General features: G+C 37.2%; 1 protein-coding gene across 14 annotated transcripts in view; it reads left to right on the top strand.

The window, feature by feature from the left end:
• stxbp5l (syntaxin binding protein 5L) overlaps positions 1-18,354 on the top strand; it is a 153,470-nt gene that overhangs the window by 117,272 nt on the left and 17,844 nt on the right. For 6 of the 14 annotated variants that reach the window (XM_058786985.1, XM_058786986.1, XM_058786983.1 and 3 more), the window contains 3 exons: positions 563-628; positions 6,795-6,899; positions 15,824-15,877. The exons of 1 other annotated variant lie outside the window; for it this stretch is intronic. In XM_058786985.1, the coding sequence (XP_058642968.1) occupies positions 563-628; positions 6,795-6,899; positions 15,824-15,877 (225 nt within the window). The remainder of the gene's footprint in view (positions 1-562; positions 629-6,794; positions 6,900-15,823; positions 15,878-18,354) is intronic. 7 more of the 14 variants (XM_058786997.1, XM_058786993.1, XM_058786989.1 and 4 more) reach the window with 2 other exon arrangements.

Raw genomic sequence — 18,354 nt, 5'->3', positions numbered from 1 at the left:
TTCATGTATACGACCATAATAATAAAGTTTGTTATTATTGTTAAAATTGTTATTATTTAATAATAATATTAGCTAAGCATGTACTTTGCAGATAAACTTTAGTTCACACGCACACTTTCAAAATGATGATATTTCTGCAGTGCAGGCCTTATCATGGTTTTACCGTCGTACCTTGAGTAACATCGATGCGATTTTTCTCTCTCCTGCATGCACACACACACACACACATGCATGGAATTGTTGTTGGTGTTGGTGCACATGCTTGATTCTGGAGTTAATATACCCTACAGTGGTTGAACAGCTCATATTCACAACAGACAGGAGTAGAACAACCACATCATGGCTAAAAATGTACCGTATATGCCTAGTTAAAAGTTTAAAAACTATGTTATTAAGATGTCTATACATCTTCCTTGCATCGCTCCAGGATCATGATAGTGTCTCAGACCACATTGTTTGTCCTGGTGATTTGATGCATGCAAATGTGTTTGGTGGTCATGGAATCCGGTGATTATTGTCATCTTCTTGCTCTTACTGTGCCTTCCATGTTCCTCCATGGCAGGCCTTACGGAGCTTTCTGATAATCAGGTGTCTTTGGACCTAGAGAGGAGCAAGTCACCCACCTCAGGTAACCATACCCCCTCATGACCGCACACATCTTTGATAATCTCATCACCTCTGATAATCAAGCATACGTCTATACCTCTATCTTTGATAGCCACACCCATGCTTGACCACACCCACTTAATATAGCCACACCCAATCTCAAATAGCAGTATCGCCTTTGATAATCACACCTACTCTTACTTCTGATAGCCACACCCATGATTGGCCACACCCACCTCTGATAATCACACCTAATTCTACCTTTGATAGCCACATCCATTATTGGTCATGGTTACTAAATATAGCCACACCCACTAATGACCATGCCCACATCAAATATCCATATGACCTATCATAATCACACCTAGGGTGTGTTCCAATTTGCATACTTATTCTATGCCTTTTTTAGTATACACCTCTCATTGCCTCACCACCTCTGATAATCACGCTTACTTTTTATAGCCACACCCATGATTGGTCTCACACACTTAATATAGCCACACCCACTCATGACCATGCCCACCTCAAATAGCCATATCACCTTTGATGATCACACCTAGTCCTAGTTCTGATAGCCATGCATGTTTAGCCACAACTATAATAACCCCAATATAACCACACCCATCTCTAATAGCCACACCCCACAGGAAACAGTAGGCGCGTTTCCATTACCATTCAAATGGCGCAAATTGAAAATGCAAATTGAAGATACACCTAATGGCAACATGTCAATTTCACAAAAACTCATATATATTGCAGAAAAGTTGTTATGCTCACATGAGGTGGTTTTTCAGGCAAGTCTAAAAGGGAATATATCTCAAAACTGCAATGGAATCAGCTTTTTTCCCCCCGCATTTATACCAGCCGTGCCACGGCATGTTTCAGAAGTGACTCTCCATGCTGCTTTGCTAAAGATACACGTCCACGGCTCCTTTGATTAAAAATAATGGCTAGTGCAGTGGCTGTGATATACATTAACCTCCCAACATCGGCCATTATGACTTTTCGCGAGAGGAAAAAATTATGTTTTAGTCGCATAACATCAGTTAATGGAAATGCTGTCATTTCGCAAGTTTTTTTATCGACATTTATAAAAAAAAAGGTTTTACACATATCTGTAATGGAAACGCACCTAATGATGGAGGAGTGTTTAAAAAACCTGCTTGGTAACAGTCATTATTTTTGAAATTCCACTTGTGGTGCAAATGTCACACATTTCAACTTTAACAACAAAAACTTTAAAATAGTGACACTCACAAAAACCTTCGTCAAACCAACAGTTTTCATCTTGTTCTTTTCTGTCCTCTTTTCAGTTTCCCCACAGCACAGGTCTTCAGTCCCCGGAGGTTTTTTCCTCTGCTCTCTTACTTCCAATGTCTTTGTTTCTTCTTACTTCTTTAAAGCCATCATAACATGTGTAGAATTTTTATGAGGATATGATAATGTTTACAGAGGTTTGCTCAATGTTTGCATCGCCTCAGTGGGATGAACATGATGACAACAACAGTGCTTGTCCTTGAGGATCTAAATAGAGCTCTTAATTTAGAAGAATTATTTCAGTAAAGCTTTGATTTCTCAGGGGAAGAAATATTGCATTGTGTCTTTTTTAAGTTATTGTTGTTTGAAATATCAGAGGCACATTTTGTGTGGTGTCTCAAGAATACAAAATTTGCTGTCTGTTTTTCTCTCTCTCACTTCACTCTCATGTCTCAGTGCAGTTGAAGCCTCTGCTTGTTTTCCCAGTTCCCAGCTCAGCAGGCAGCCTGAAAGATGGAAGTCGCTTGGGAAGGCGAGCTGAGCTGTAGCCTGACATTAGTAGTTTGAAAGAAAGAAAGGAGACATGAGATTTACTGCTTAAATGAAGGAATAATTCACCAAAAAGTGAAAATTACCAAACCTGTATAAATGTATTTCTTCTGTGGAATACAGAAAAGTTGATGTACTGAAGAATGCTCATTTTCATGCAACAGTGACAGAATTGTCAATTCTGGGTGAACAGTTCCTTTAAGATCTCAAGCCTGTAGTGAAGCACAGGAGTCACATGCGTGTGATTTTCTCTAGAATGTTCTGTGGTAAAGAGCTGGCTGTCAGAACCGTATCCTTTGTGTGTTTTCTTCTGTGGGATTTGTTGCATTGGCTTCAGGCCGCTGAGTAATTCAGATGTGTTTTTGTGGAAGCAGCTATTATGACTGGAGTTGGGAAATGGCCTTCTACGATTGGCTGGGGAATTCAGCCAAAAATTGGACTGAGATTCTGGGCATCAGCCACTGAAGCATAAAAAGAGAGTTTGAAGGACTATAGAGAAAATATAAATAATGATGAGGAAGGAGAATTCTGATACATTATTTGTTTGTGTTTACTGTATGTATTTCATTGCACTCATGTTTGGTGCTAGGTAAATGTGCCTGGGTGTTCCATATGGGAGCTGTTGGCCCTGTAGACTTTTAGAAAAAATAAATAAATAAAATCACTAGTTGGTTGTATAGCAATGTCAAACAGTTGTCATACAGTACATGAATCACTTTTCCCTCACTACATCTGAAATAATGTAATTAATAGCATTCTGCCTTGATGGTAAGGCATTTTAAATGTTTTTGGAATAAAATGGAGGACTTCTTTGGCTTGTTAAAGGTATTTTCATTTTGAGTATCCTACAATTAAATTATATTTTCACTTTTTTAACATAGCCTGGCACAATGGCAGCTGATTGGAAGTTATGCACAATAATGTAAATATTGGATATTTTGTGTGTTATATACTAGGTAAGAATTTGTGTTTATGTTTTTTATTTGTTATTATTATTATTGTTGTTGTTGTTGTTGTTATTACCTTTATTTTATTTATTTATTGGGGAGTGTTGTGGTGGAATTACACCATTAAGGTACTGTCATAATTTTACACAGATTCAAACAATATTTAATTTATTATTTAACTTTGTGTAGATCATAGTTTATAAAATAAAAAAAATAAATTAAAAAAACAACAATAAAATCTGTATATGAAAGGCATTTAAAAAATTGTTTTGTTTTTAACAATGGTAAAAAAAAAAATAAAAAAATAAAATACTGGACATAAAATTGCCCATCGTTGAAGAAGCATTAAAACAGGCAGGGATCAGAAATCCAGGTCCTCTATTAACTTTGTGCCTTACCACAGATGAAAGGATGTTATTTGCATATCACTCTGTTTGTTGTGCTACATTCACAGGAAAAATTTTGAATCTTGAGATGATGGAAATTGGCTGCGTCAAATAAATGTTTGATGGCACTGTTGTTATTTGACCTTTTTTATTTGTTAATACTTCTATCTCAGCTTTTAGATGTGTGCTTTTGAAAGTAGCATTAAGCCAGAATAGATGAATAATGAATGGACTCAATGTTGAGTGGGTGTTTATGGCGCTGTTTTCATGCGTTTGCTCAGGGGCACAAACCCTTTACCATTACAAACACTTCCTGTGCTAACATCACCTCAGTTGACATAAAATTACACTCTGCTTTAGCTGCTAATGTATTAACTTGATCTGAATAAGGTTGATTTTTACATCATCATATCAACCCATTTCTTGGCACTTATTCATACAGTATCATCTCTGACCTCAAGCACACCTCGTCTCTGATTTTCGGTCTACCCTGCTCTGCATCAAGTCCAGTAATTGGGCTGCACTCCACTTTGAAGTTCTCATAAGTGTTACCTCTCTATGTCTAGTCAACTAGTTGTTGTTGTTTGTTGTTTGTGCGGGTGTTGTTTTTGTCAGCGGGTGAGGTGGGTTGCTGAGACCCTGTTGATTGTGGCACATTGCCAGGTGGTTAATAAGCTAAAATGTCAACCATCGACTGTGACCAGCAAAGATATTTTTAGAAAAAAAATTATTCTGGAATGAAAGAGAAAAATGGGAGCAATAGAAAAGGGATGTGAAAGGACAGAAAGTAGTAATTTGTTTTCCATTTTTCTGATGAGCTTATTGTAATTGTCTAACCTGCAGAGATGAGTGTGCATTAAACCCTTTCTACAGCACAAAAGCTTTACTTAATGTGTCATATCGTCATGAAATATTCAAAACATTTCCTCCTGATAAAAAGATTACTTTTATGGTAACATTTTCAGTCTAAACCCTGTTATTACAGTATTCTGTAATTTGGTAGTCTGATTCCAGCTCTTTATTAGCTGGTCTAATTTGGTCATTTAGGTGGTTAGCCTGTTTTTCATACAGGGTAGCTGTAGTTGAAGTCCAGCTAGAAGTGAGCTATATGTTCCAAACCACAGCTGATTTTTTATTTATTTATTTTTGACTACCTGTATTTTGAATTTTGCACTTCATTGAATTGTGTCAGTAAATGGAATCAATGGATAATGTCCTGGCAGAAAATTACCCGTACATTTTCTGTATTTTTTATTTTAGTTATTTTACAGTGTAACTTCAGCTTGATTGCTGCAGTAGATAAACGGCACAGAAATTACATTTGGGAAAATAATGTAACTAATGTTTTAAATCTAAAGTAAAAACCAAAGTGAAACAAAAATACAGAATTAAAAAAGTTTATTAATGTTTTTTTAAAGAGTCTCTTAAGCTCACATTAAAACATTAATTTATTTTTAGGCTTATTTGATTGATAGAACATTTGATCAATTAATGCACCATTGTTGAGTAAAATAATTGATTTCTTGGCATAATAATAATAACAATAATAATAGTAATAAATTACCTTCTATGGCATTTATATTTTGCCTTTTTTAGACTGGAAAGAGCACTTAATTCACTTTCATTAAAAAAATAATAATAACCCTGTTTTTAGATACCAGCATTTTTTAGTTACCAGCTGTGCTGTCACCTTTTACTTTTATCTGTTATCACAGAAAGTTTAAGCACGAGTTAATGTAATATAAGCTGATGCTGCAGCACAGATGGGTGAAACAATATGGGCAATCCTGAGTTCATATCGGCATCAAAAGGCAAGAAACAGATTTTAAATGAGAGCAAAATGAAGCTTTTGGACAGAAGGGCAGATGGTTCCAGAAAAGACTGAGGAGAAGGCCATTATTGTTAAAGCAGAATAACCAGGAGACCTGCGATACACTTGTCAGTCTCTCACAACGCTGTTCTCTCATCTTTGCCCTCGGCGGTTTGGCCTCAATTCACACAGCAATCATGATTTTTACTGTCAGGTCGACACCTGCAGTGATTTGTGAGTCTTTTGAATTCATCTTGTCTGATGAGGTTAAATGCAGGGAAAATTTCCACTGTTCTGTGTGTGCTTAAATGTCCTCAGTATTTGAAGAAAAAAAAAAGCATGTCAGTTGCTGCTCAAAAAAATTCTACCAGATATTTTCTAAGAAATGCACATTGAAAAAAGGTCAATGCAAGGGCATGCCTAAGATTTCTCAAATGCTCTTTGTATACGGCAAATCATGTTCACAACCAAAAGTTACTTTAATTCAAACTTATCAATAAAGAGGCATGTAAGCATTTAAGCACCATAAGTGTTTAATTACCATCAGCTAGACCAGCCTAAATTATATATAAAAATAATAGATTTTTTGTTTTGTTTTAGAATATAGTTATAGTATTTTATATTTATTTAATATTAGCATTATATGTAAATAAATGAATAAATTAAGCAAGAGTAGCATGAAGTAAACAGGATCTGTGCTTTCTGCCTGACCAAGATGAGTACATAATGAATTCATTTAAAAATTTGTTCATGTCTAAAACACCACTATGTCAACTGATGTGAAGCTCCGGTATTGCAGAGGTGATTCATTTGTGGTGGAATCCATTCATATAGAAATATAGAGATATAGCCTTTTTTGCTACTTTAATTTTTATTTGGTTGTTGTTTTTTGGAAACTGCGGAAAGTATGTTGGTGAAGAACTCTAATCCAACTTTTGAGAAAATATTGTCTGAAATATCAAATGCTTTTGGCATTAACATTTGAAAGAAGAAAGAGGTGTTGTTGAAGAAATTTAAATTCGCATATGTACATATTCACATAAAAAGACCAGATTTAGCCTCGTGAGGATCCGTAAAGTGTTTGAGTTAATCAATAACAGATTATTTTAAAATTCCATGTGTGTGATTTTCTTTTCTTTTAGCGTCCTGTTATGAATCCCATTGACCTATAACAAGCTGTTTGGCTGCATGTGATTGAGCCTGGTATGTGACAATGACTGTGTGATCTCTGATTTCCAGCACCCTACACCCCTTCCCTCCATAATGACCCTCGAGGCACAGGGGAACCTGTGTCCAACCTGCGGTCCTGCCACTACAGTCCTGTCTTTTACCTGTTGGACAATGGTAAGAATGTGTCCAGCCCCTTAAAAACACCCACACACAGCAAGCCCGCGGCTCATGTGCTTCTCCGTGTAAATCTGCGTGTGTGGGTGTCTGTTTGGGGGTTGCATGCTGCAGTAGAAGTGGCCTCACGCTCGTAGTGCCCTGTGCTACGCTCCGTGCTGCTGAGGTGTAGGTGTAGGTGTGTGTGAGTGCGTATGTAAGTATTGTTTAAGTGTGCTTCACGTTTGGCTATTGTAGTCATGTGTGTGATCAAGGCATGGTAGTAGGTAGTATGTATCGTGTGTGTTGATGAGAGAGGTGATGTGACTGCAGCCCAGACAGAGCGTTGATCGTTGAGGTCCAGTAGGGTCAGATGACACTTTTTTTTTTACATGTAAATAAAGTCTGTTTTCATTTTTTCATATGTAGTTTCTATTGGCTGCCTTGACACAGGATTATTTTTGATTTTACCGAATTTCAAAATTCAATTCAATTTCAAAAATTTGTTTGCTCTTTAGAATGAGCAGTAGTCCTCTCTTTTCACCCAGTTTGATTTTTTTTTTCAGTCCAAACATTAGCATTAGCACTGTTGGCATGGCTACTTTGGGTTTAAGCCGCATGGTGCAACAGGGCTAAAGGCATTAAAACATTAATTAAATGTTCTATTCAGTACTCCCATAGTGTATACTTGCAAATAAAAAAGAAAAGAAAAGAATATTTGAAGAGTTCAGATGCAAAAGCCTCTTTTTCTTCTTAAATGAGTATTTTTCTCAGGCTCCAATGTTTACGTTCAGTTATTTCGTTCAGTTATGCCACTTTAATGGCAATGAAAAATACCTATTCATTGGCATTAAAGTAAAATTACTGAACCTACACATAGGAGCCTGATAAAAATACTCATTTAAGAAGAAAATTTCAAATGGCACTTAGAGGCTTTTGCATCTGAACTCTACATATATGTATTATTGAATATTGATGGAACAACACATTAAATGGGAAACAAAATCATAAAATTAGTTTGTTTGGTTTTGTTAGAAATCACACAAATATATGAGGTGCTAAGCTTTTTATCCCATATTCGGGTACAAATACTTTAGCAAAAGTAATGTATTTTGCATAATATTTAAGTTAATACTTGTTCAAAACAATCACTTCAGCAAAGTTTGTACCATTTTCTGTGCATTTCAATAAATAAAATAAATTACGTAAAACATGCATACATTCATTTTAAAAGTACAATAATCAGTAGAATCTAATCTCAAATTGGAAAACAGCCACATTTCCACATGCAGAGTGAAAGGCGGATGTTTAAGAAAATTAAATTGAATGCACCTTCAGCCCCATTGTACCCTACTATTTCAATTTAGCTTGAGTACGATTAACAAAATCAGTTCTAACATGTAGCTTTTTTTTGCAAGATCTCACTGGGCTCATATTGTACAGTATGACAAACAAAATCTGTAAAAGAAAAGAACTTGCTTTAGTTAGACCCCAACAGGATCTTGAGGGTTTTTCTTTGGCCCTCAGTAGCTCCGCCATCCATGCTTGTACAGTATGTGTGTTATTTAGTACATGTTTGTTTTGAAGACATTTACAATATCTTAAAATTGGATTAATTCATTGGGTAGCTTATTTTACCAATGACTAGTGCTCTAGTTATTCTGTACATTGATAAAGTTTAAGTTTTGTTAAAACTTGTAATGAAAGGCGTAGCAAATACCTACAATTTTAAACTTATAGTTAGTTGTGTAGATGCAACTAATGTAAATGGATTTATATAACTACACAAATGTGCCAGACTGCAAAGCTTTGTCTCCGAGAGCATGGCAGAGAGAATGGCTATTAGCATGAGAATTATATGCTAATAATGCTTTTGTTCACTTTTGAAAATGTGCTGCATGTGAATGGCCTTAAGTGTTGGCTCACTTTAAAAAAAACAAATACTGGGTCACTACAAAGGTCACCAAATTGGTGATGCTAAGTAGTGACGTATTCTTTTGCCAAACAGAAGTAAATTAATGTATTTTTGATGAAAGGCTTACAAGAGAGGAAAATGCTGAAGATTTGGCATTTTATTTCAGCAAAAACAACACTGTGGCTCATAAATGCTAATGCACGCTTCTGAGAATGAAATTCCTCTGAATTCCTCTTTACTCCTGAAGTATATCCGCCTCTACGAATTAGCGGAAGATGACGTGAGCTGAAAGCAAAGGAGTCGGTAATTCATGCAAATTGCAGTGCAGGATAGCAGAAGACATTTTTTGAGATGATTCCAAAAACAATCCCAAATTACAGTTCATCCGAGTCAGGCTCACAGAGGAGTCAACGGGATTGAAGCCATGGTGCTCGGAACGTTCTAACGAGCAGCTAAACGACTCCTGAAAGTGTGCCCATGGAAAAAAAAACAATAATACAGGGTGGCCACTTGAGGTCTGACGTTGAAATCAGCGGATGCCAGCTGTTATGTTTGCCATTGTAGCTGTGCCACTGGATAACAGTAACAAAATATGTCCAACATGGGTTTATTCAGACAGAGTCTATACACACAAAACACACACAGGGAGAATATAGTTTGCAAAATGGCTTTAATGTGTTGCTCTCGTATCAACGTGTAGGTAGCCCACACTTTCTTTGGATCTCTCTTTCATGTTTACACACCTGCACATGTGTGCACAGACTGATTTTATCAGTTTAGAGAGTAATGGGAATAATCCACATCGAAGGCACAGGTTATTGATCCCAGAATGTTAATTACTGCCATTTTCAGGAGCAATTTCCGCTTTGTCCTACGCTCAAATCTCATCCAACTCTACATACATGGAAGAAGAGATGGATAGAGTGTACATTATATATATATATATATATATACAGTGAGGAAAATAAGTATTTGAACACCCTGCTATTTTGCAAGTTCTCCCACTTAGAAATCATGGAGGGGTCTGAAATTGTCATCGAGGTGCATGTCCACTGTGAGAGACATAATCTAAAAAAAAAATCCAGAAATCACAATGTATGATTTTTAACTATTTATTTGTATGATACAGCTGCAAATAAGTATTTGAACACCTGAGAAAATCAATGTTAATATTTGGTACAGTAGCCTTTGTTTGCAATTACAGAGGTCAAACGCTTTCCTGTAGTTTTTCACCAGGTTTGCACACACTGCAGGAGGGATTTTGGCCCACCTCCACACAGATCTTCTCTAGATCAGTCAGGTTTCTGGCCTGTCGCTGAGAAACACGGAGTTTGAGCTCCTCCAAAGATTCTCTATTGGGTTTAGGTCTGAGACTGGCTAGGCCACGCCAGAACCTTGATATGCTTCTTACAGAGCCACTCCTTGGTTATCCTGGCTGTGTGCTTCGGGTCATTGTCATGTTGGAAGACCCAGCCTCGACCCATCTTCAATGCTCTAACTGAGGGAAGGAGGTTGTTCCCCAAAATCTCACAATACATGGCCCCGGTCATCCTCTCCTTAATACAGTGCAGTCGCCCTGTCCCATGTGCAGAAAAACACCCCAAAGATGATGCTACCACCCCATGCTTCACAGTAGGGATGGTGTTCTTGGGATGGTACTCATCATTCTTCTTCCTCCAAACACGTTTAGTGGAATTATGACCAAAAGTTCTATTTTGGTCTCATCTGACCACATGACTTTCTCCCATGACTCCTCTGGATCATCCAAATGGTCATTGGCAAACTTAAGTCGGGCCTGGACATGTGCTGGTTTAAGCAGGGGAACCTTCCGTGCCATGCATGATTTCAAACCATGACGCCTTAGTGTATTACCAACAGTAACCTTGGAAACGGTGGTCCCAGCTCTTTTCAGGTCATTGACCAGCTCCTCCCGTGTAGTTCTGGGCTGATTTCTCACCTTTCTTAGGATCATTGAGACCCCACGAGGTGAGATCTTGCATGGAGCCCCAGTCCGAGGGAGATTGACAGTCATGTTTAGCTTCTTCCATTTTCTAATGATTGCTCCAACAGTGGACCTTTTTCACCAAGCTGCTTGGCAATTTCCCGTAGCCCTTTCCAGCCTTGTGGAGGTGTACAATTTTGTCTCTAGTGTCTTTGGACAGCTCTTTGGTCTTGGCCATGTTAGTAGTTGGATTCTTACTGATTGTATGGGGTGGACAGGTGTCTTTATGCAGCTAACGACCTCAAACAGGTGCATCTAATTTAGGATAATAAATGGAGTGGAGGTGGACATTTTAAAGGCAGACTAACAGGTCTTTGAGGGTCAGAATTCTAGCTGATAGACAGGTGTTCAAATACTTATTTACAGCTGTATCATACAAATAAATAGTTAAAAAATCATACATTGTGATTTCTGGATTTTTTTTTTAGATTATGTCTCTCACAGTGGACATGCACCTACGATGACAATTTCAGACCCCTCCATGATTTCTAAGTGGGAGAACTTGCAAAATAGCAGGGTGTTCAAATACTTATTTTCCTCACTGTATATATATACAGTCATGGCCAAAAATATCGGCATCCTTGGTAAATATGATCAAAGAAGGCTGTGAAAATTAATCTGCATTGTTAATCCTTTTGATCTTTTATTTAAAAAAAAAAAATCACAAAAATCTAAACTTTCATTGGATAATAAGAATTTAAAATGGGGGGAAATATCATCATGAAATAAATGTTTTTTCTCCAATACACATTGGCCACAATTAACGGCACCCTTTTATTCAATACTTTTTGAAACCTCCATTTGCCAGTTTAACAGCTCTAAATGTTCTCCCATAATGCCTGATGAGGTTAGAGAACACCTGACAAGAGATCAGAGACCATTCCTTCATCCAGAATCACTCCAGACCCTTTAGATTCCCAGCTCCACACCCTCAGAAATAAAGGTACAAAAGCTGTCACTGGGGCAGTACCTTTTCAAAAGGTACATGTTTGTACCTAAAGGGTCCATTTTGGTGCATCTCAATAAATTAGAATGTCGTGGAAAAGTTCATTTATTTCAGTAATTTAACTCAAATTGTGAAACTCGTGTATTAAATAAATTCAATGCACACAGACTGAAGTAGTTTAAGTCTTTGGTTCTTTTAATTGTGATGATTCTGGCTCACATTTAACAAAAGCCCACCAATTCACTATCTCAACAAATTAGAATATGGTGAAATGCCAATCAGCTAATCAACTAAAAACACCTGCAAAGGTTTCCTGAGCCTTCAAATTGGTGTCTCAGTTTGGTTCACTAGGCTACACAATCATGGGGAAGACTGCAGATCTGACAGTTGTCCAGAAGACAATCATTGACACCCTTCACAAGGAGGGTAAGCCACAAACATTCGTTGCCAAAGAAGCTCACTGTGAAGAAGTTCACAGAGTGCTGTATCCGAGCATGTTAACAGAAAGTTGAGTGGAAGGAAAAAGTGTGGAAGAAAAAGATGCACAACCAACCGAGAGAACCGCAGCCTTATGAGGATTGTCAAGCAAAATCGATTCAAGAATTTGGGTGAACTTCACAAGGAATGGACTGAGGCTGGGGTCAAGGCATCAAGAGCCACCACACACAGATGTGTCAAGGAATTTGGCTACAGTTGTCATATTCCTCTTGTTAAGCCACTCCTGAACCACAGACAACGTCAGAGGCGTCTTACCTGGGCTAAGGAGAAGAAGAACTGGACTGTTGCCCAATGGTCCAAAGTCCTCTTTTCGGATGAGAACAAGTTTTGTATTTCATTTGGAAACCAAGGTCCTAGATTCTGGAGGAAGGGTGGAGAAGCTCATACCCCAGGTTGCTTGAAGTCCAGTGTTAAGTTTCCAGAGTCTGTGATGATTTGGGGTGCAATGTCATCTGCTGGTGTTGGTCCATTGTGTTTTTTGAAAACCAAAGTCACTGCACCCGTTTACCAATAAATTTTGGAGCACTTCGTGCTTCCTTCTGCTGACCAGCTTTTTGAAGATGCTGATTTCATTTTCCAGCAAGATTTGGCAGCTGCCCACACTGCCAAAAGCACCAAAAGTTGGTTAAATGACCATGGTGTTGGTGTGCTTGACTGGCCAGCAAACTCACCAGACCTGAGAGGAAAATGAGAAACAAGAGACCAAAAAATGCAGATGAGCTGAAGGCCACTGTCAAAGAAACCTGGGCTTCCATACCACCTCAGCAGTGTCACAAACTGTTCTCCTCCATGCCACGCTGAATTGAGGAAGTAATTAAAGCAAAAGGAGCCCCTAACAAGTATTGAGTACATATACAGTAAATTAACATACTTTCCAGAAGGCCAACAATTCACTAAAAATGTTTTTTTTTTTTTTATTGGTCTTATGAAGTATTCTAATTTGTTGAGATGGTGGGTTTTTGTTAAATGTGAGCCAAAATCATCATAATTAAAAGAACCAAAGACTTAAACTACTTCAGTCTGTGTGCATTGAATTTATTTAATACACGAGTTTCACAATTTGAGTTGAATTAGTGAAATAAATGAACTTTTCCACGACATTCTAATTTATTGAGATGCACCTGTATTAGTACTTAAAGTGTACAAATTTGAACCCAATAGGTACAAAAGTGTACCTTTTGAAAAAGTACCGCCCCAGTGACAGCTTTTGTACCTTTATTTCTGAGAGTTCATGTTGGTGCTTCTTCTCTTCAGTTCACCACTCATTTTCTATAGGGTTAAGTTCAGAGGACTGGAATGGCCAGCAGAAGCTTGGTTTTGTGCTCAGTGACCCATTTTTGTGTTGTTTTTGAGGTTTGTGTTTGGATTATCGTACAGTTGGAAGATCCAAACATGGCCCATTATAAGATTTCTAACAGAGTCAGTCACTTGATTTTTTTATCTGTTGGTATTTGATAGAATCCATGATGCCATGTGTCTAAACAAGATGTCCAGGACCTCCAGCAGAAATATAGGCCCACAACATCAAAAATACAGCAGTATATTTCATTGTAAACATGGGGTACGTTTTATCCCTGTATTCACCAAACCCATCTTGAGTGTTTGCTGCTAAAAAGCTATTTTTTTAGTTTCATCTGACCATAGAAGCCAGTCCCATTTGAAGTTCCAGTCGTGTCTGATAACTGAATATGCTGGAGTTTGTTTTTGGATGAGCTAGGAGGATTTTTCTTGAAACCCTCCCAAACAACATGTGGTGATGTAGGTGCTGTTTGACCATTTTGTTTTTAAGGTTTTCTGACCCCGAGACTCAACTATTTTCTGAAATTCTCCAGCTGTGGTCCTTGGAGAGTCTTTAGCCACTCAAACTCTCCTTCTCACCGTGCATTAGGACGATATAGACACACGTCCTCTTCCAGGCAGTTTCGTAACATTTTCTGTTGATTGGAAATTATGAATTATTGCCCTGATGGTGGAAATGGGGATTTTCACTGCTCTAGCTCTTTTCTTAAAGCCACTTCACTCATTTGTGAAGCTCAATTATCTTTTGCTGCACATCGGAAATATATTCTTTGGTTTTTCTCATTGTGATGGATGATTAAGGGAATTTAGGCTGTGTTTTATATTTCTGTGAAACAGGAAGCCATGGCTGGATTATTTCATGTTCATAATCACCTTGGAGTGCTCAAAATTGTGAATATGAATGGGAATATACTTCAGAGATATTTTACTCATAATAATTTCTAGGGGTGCCAATAATTGTGTCCAACGTGTATTTGAGAAAAAAACATTTATTTCATAATGATATTTCCCCATTTTAAATTCTTATTATCCAATGAAAGGTTAGTTTTTTGTGATTTTTTAAAATAAAAGATCAAAAGGATTAACAATGCAGATTAATTTTCACAGCCTTCTTTGATCATATTTACCAAGGGTGCCGATATTTTTGGCCATGACTGTATATATATATATATATATATATATATATATATATATATATATATATATTGTATATATATATATATATAAATGGCTATTGGTTTGGTTTGCTAGTATGATCCATTTAGCAGGGGTCAGTTAATGCCACATGTACACCATTTGGTGTACTTCTAATGGAAAGCTTTCTCCAGATATTATAGACCTCTTTGGTCAACATAGGAAAGCAAATTGCATTCATCAAACCATTTTGTGGAGTCCATAAGTGGAAAAGCATTAGCACCCTCTTGAAATGACATTCTAAAATCACACCCTACTTTAAAATCATTTAATCGAAATGATGCTTAGGAGGAGAGTGTCATCTTGGGAAGTATTCTGCTTGATATGTTTTAGTGTTCTGGAGTACATCATATAAATAGAGACTTTGAGAGACGTTCTTTGGGATAACATGCCTGGTTATTACATTTTTTTGCCTGCATAGCATTGTAAACTGATGTTGAATTAGTATTTTGGATACACTCATACATATTTTTTCAAATTTTCTTTTAGATCCCATTTCAGCAGTAATCCTGCCATATTAGACATTCAGCTCAGTATGCACTCTAACCTTTGCAGTGCAAAATGCTTGCAAAATGTTGACCTCACTTTGTTTATCTGATTACGCTTTAATTTGAACCTCTGTGTTTATGTTTTACTAATTGTGTATGCATGCACACACGTGATTGGTTTCTGTGCGGTTTTTGTGGTTTCTGTTTAATACAGTACAGTAGATCCAATCTGTATATTTTGCAGTTATTTTGATTGGTCCATGTATATATATATTTTTTTTACCCCTATCAACATGGAAGGAAATGGAAATGTAAAAAAAATGGATTTTGAGTTATGCTTTTGAACTTAGATGCGTTCTGCATGCATGTGTTTGCTTGTCTAAAAACAGACAAATCTGTTTATTTGGTGGCAGTATGCGATCAGGCATGACTGTCGAATGAAATATTACATGTCAGTGTGTACACCTGCATGTGTTACACTAAATTATTTTCTTTCTTTCTTTCTTTTTTTGATTTTAATTTGAGCTGATCTCTTTATTTTGCCTTTTTGTTTTGTTTTCTTAACTGGATTAATTGCCCCTTTCTGTCCTATTTTTGTTTCAGTCAAGGGACCAGGCAGAAAGTTAAGTCTACCCACAGATCTTAAGACTGATCTTGGTACGGTAGGCCGAAAGCGAGCAGACCTTTTTCTTTATTCTTGCCTTCGATGCATCAACTTTATCTGTTTCCATCCTGTTGAGAATGACATGATGAAGCCACTTGTCTTTGCATTTTACAGTTCATATTTACTGCATTTTTATTCTTTCACTTTCTTCTCATTTGAATTCATAACGTGGCGCTAAATTTCCCTCCTCACATCTCTGCGTGTGGCCTTTTTTATTTATTTATTTTTATTATGCTTCTCAATGTACATTTTGCAAGTGTTTACAAAGGTGGTTTGTTCAACATACTCATTCTTAAGTTAAGAAAGGTATCACTCTGAAATCTTGCTCTTTCGCGACTGGTTCATCCTTTACGTCTTAAAGGCCTTGCTCCATCGTAATTGGGTCATTCTATACCTCAGAACATGCTCTAACCCTATTGGACCATTCTCTAACTCTATGAAAAGCCTGCTCATTTGTGATTGGACCATCTTCTACCTCTGAACGACATGCACTAATGTAATGAGATCATTCTCTGCAAGTGAGCTTGCCTCATCGTGACTTGGATCATTCTTCAGCCTTGTACGGAAATACTGCGAATTGTCTCACTCTGTCTCTTTCGCTGAATATCTTTCCTTGTTCTCTTTTCCTTTTTCTTTCCTCTTGTCTGGCTTTTTGTTTCATGCTAGGCTGTGACTAACACACCTCTCGCTGAGGGCTGAACAATTTCCTCTCCAATTTCTTGTGCCAAACTTGACCTAATGTGTAATAATGAAAGTGTTCCTTCAACAGGTCAAGCTGTGCAGCATTACAAAGGAAAATAGACCATCTGGGCCATGAGTGATTACTCTTGTTTCCAATCCTCGAAGGTTTTCGATTTGTACTTGGAAAAATATTAGAACTTAGAAAGCGAGTCTTGGGTCATTTTGCAATATGAAAATATCTTGAAGGTTTAGGTCATGAAAACAGAAAAAGGGCATTAAAAAAATCAATACTTATTAGAAAGCCAATTTATGAGTGTTGTGTGAGTGTAATGTATGTGTGTGTGGCTGAAATAGAGAGTTCTCTGTAGTTTTGGGCTTAGAACTGTCTCCCCTTGAATGCAATATTTTCTACTATCCTAAACCTTCAGTTTGGATCTTTTCATGAACCTGGCGCTCATTTAGAAACTCTGTCCCTGGTGCAGGCCAGGGGAAACAGAGGTAAAGACATCTGCGGACTGGGCTCCATTTGTTGGGCTTTCTCATCCTGACTCTCTAAGATGATGTTCTCTGACTTTCATGACTTTCACAGAATATCACTTCTGCAGGAACATCATCTGAAGACATCATATTAAATTGGATTTTAGTTAATATCATGAGAGTTATTGTAAAATTTGTTTGCAATGTAACAATATTTTTTACAAAAATAAAACAATGACAGAGAGAGACATTCATAACTTTCAGATTGGTAAGATTTTTTTAATGTTTTTGATAGAAAAAAATGCTCACCAACGGTGCATTTATTTGATTAAAAATACAGTGTGAAACAGGAATATCGTTGGAATATTATTACAATTTAAATTAAGTGTTTTCAAATTTAATATGTTTGAAAATTTAATATATAGCGTGAAACCTGTGATAGCAAAGCTGTATTTTCAGCAGCCAATATTCCAATCTTGAGTGTCACACGATACAGAAATCATTCTAATATGCTGATTTTAGTGCTTAAGAAACTTTTCTTATTATTATCATTGTTGAAAACAGATGTGCTGCTTAATTATTTTGGTGGAAACAATAAAACATTTTATATATAAAATATTACTGACCCCAAACTTTTAAATGTTAGTGTATAACATACACTATAAAAACCTGTGCACACAAGAAAATATGAACTAACAAATGTAGTCTTTAAAATGATGATTTAAGTTTCTCAAACGTACTACAGATGGTGTTCTCAATAGTGCTTTGTTTCACCATGAGTCAGTGTCGAAGTTTTGGTTGCCAAGTCTACTGTGTGATATAAAAATGATTGAGTAGAAATCCCACTGATATGAAATGACGGCAGACATTCGTGGATTTGGATGGCTGCGTTGGCATGAAAATGATTGATAGATAGATATAAAATGGAGGAAGGGAGGGAAATATAAAGCTACTATAGAATGTCAAAATAGTCAGGAGTCAGTCAAAACCTAGAGGATACTGTGGAACATATAAACAGGCTGCCTCCATCTGAGAGCTTCTGGCTACAGGGTGTCTCTCTCAGGTAGACGCAAGTAAGACTTTGATCCAGGTATGTTGGAGGTGTTGTTGAAAAAAGTGCTGTTTTAGATGCAGGGAGTTTGAATCTGGGTCTTGTCCTGCATATTCAAGCAGACCTCCCTCAACTGCGTGCATAAACAGACTGCAGATGGAAGCTTCTGTTTTTCTGTAAAATCAAGTCCTCCACCTCCGTGCCTCAGTGCTCAGTCCTCAGTGTCTGAGTTGAGAAGGGATGAGAAAGCCTCTCTGAATG

Source organism: Onychostoma macrolepis, chromosome 09 (assembly GCF_012432095.1).
Source record: "Onychostoma macrolepis isolate SWU-2019 chromosome 09, ASM1243209v1, whole genome shotgun sequence".
Taxonomy (NCBI): domain Eukaryota; kingdom Metazoa; phylum Chordata; class Actinopteri; order Cypriniformes; family Cyprinidae; genus Onychostoma; species Onychostoma macrolepis.
This window is presented reverse-complemented; position numbering and strand designations above follow the sequence as displayed.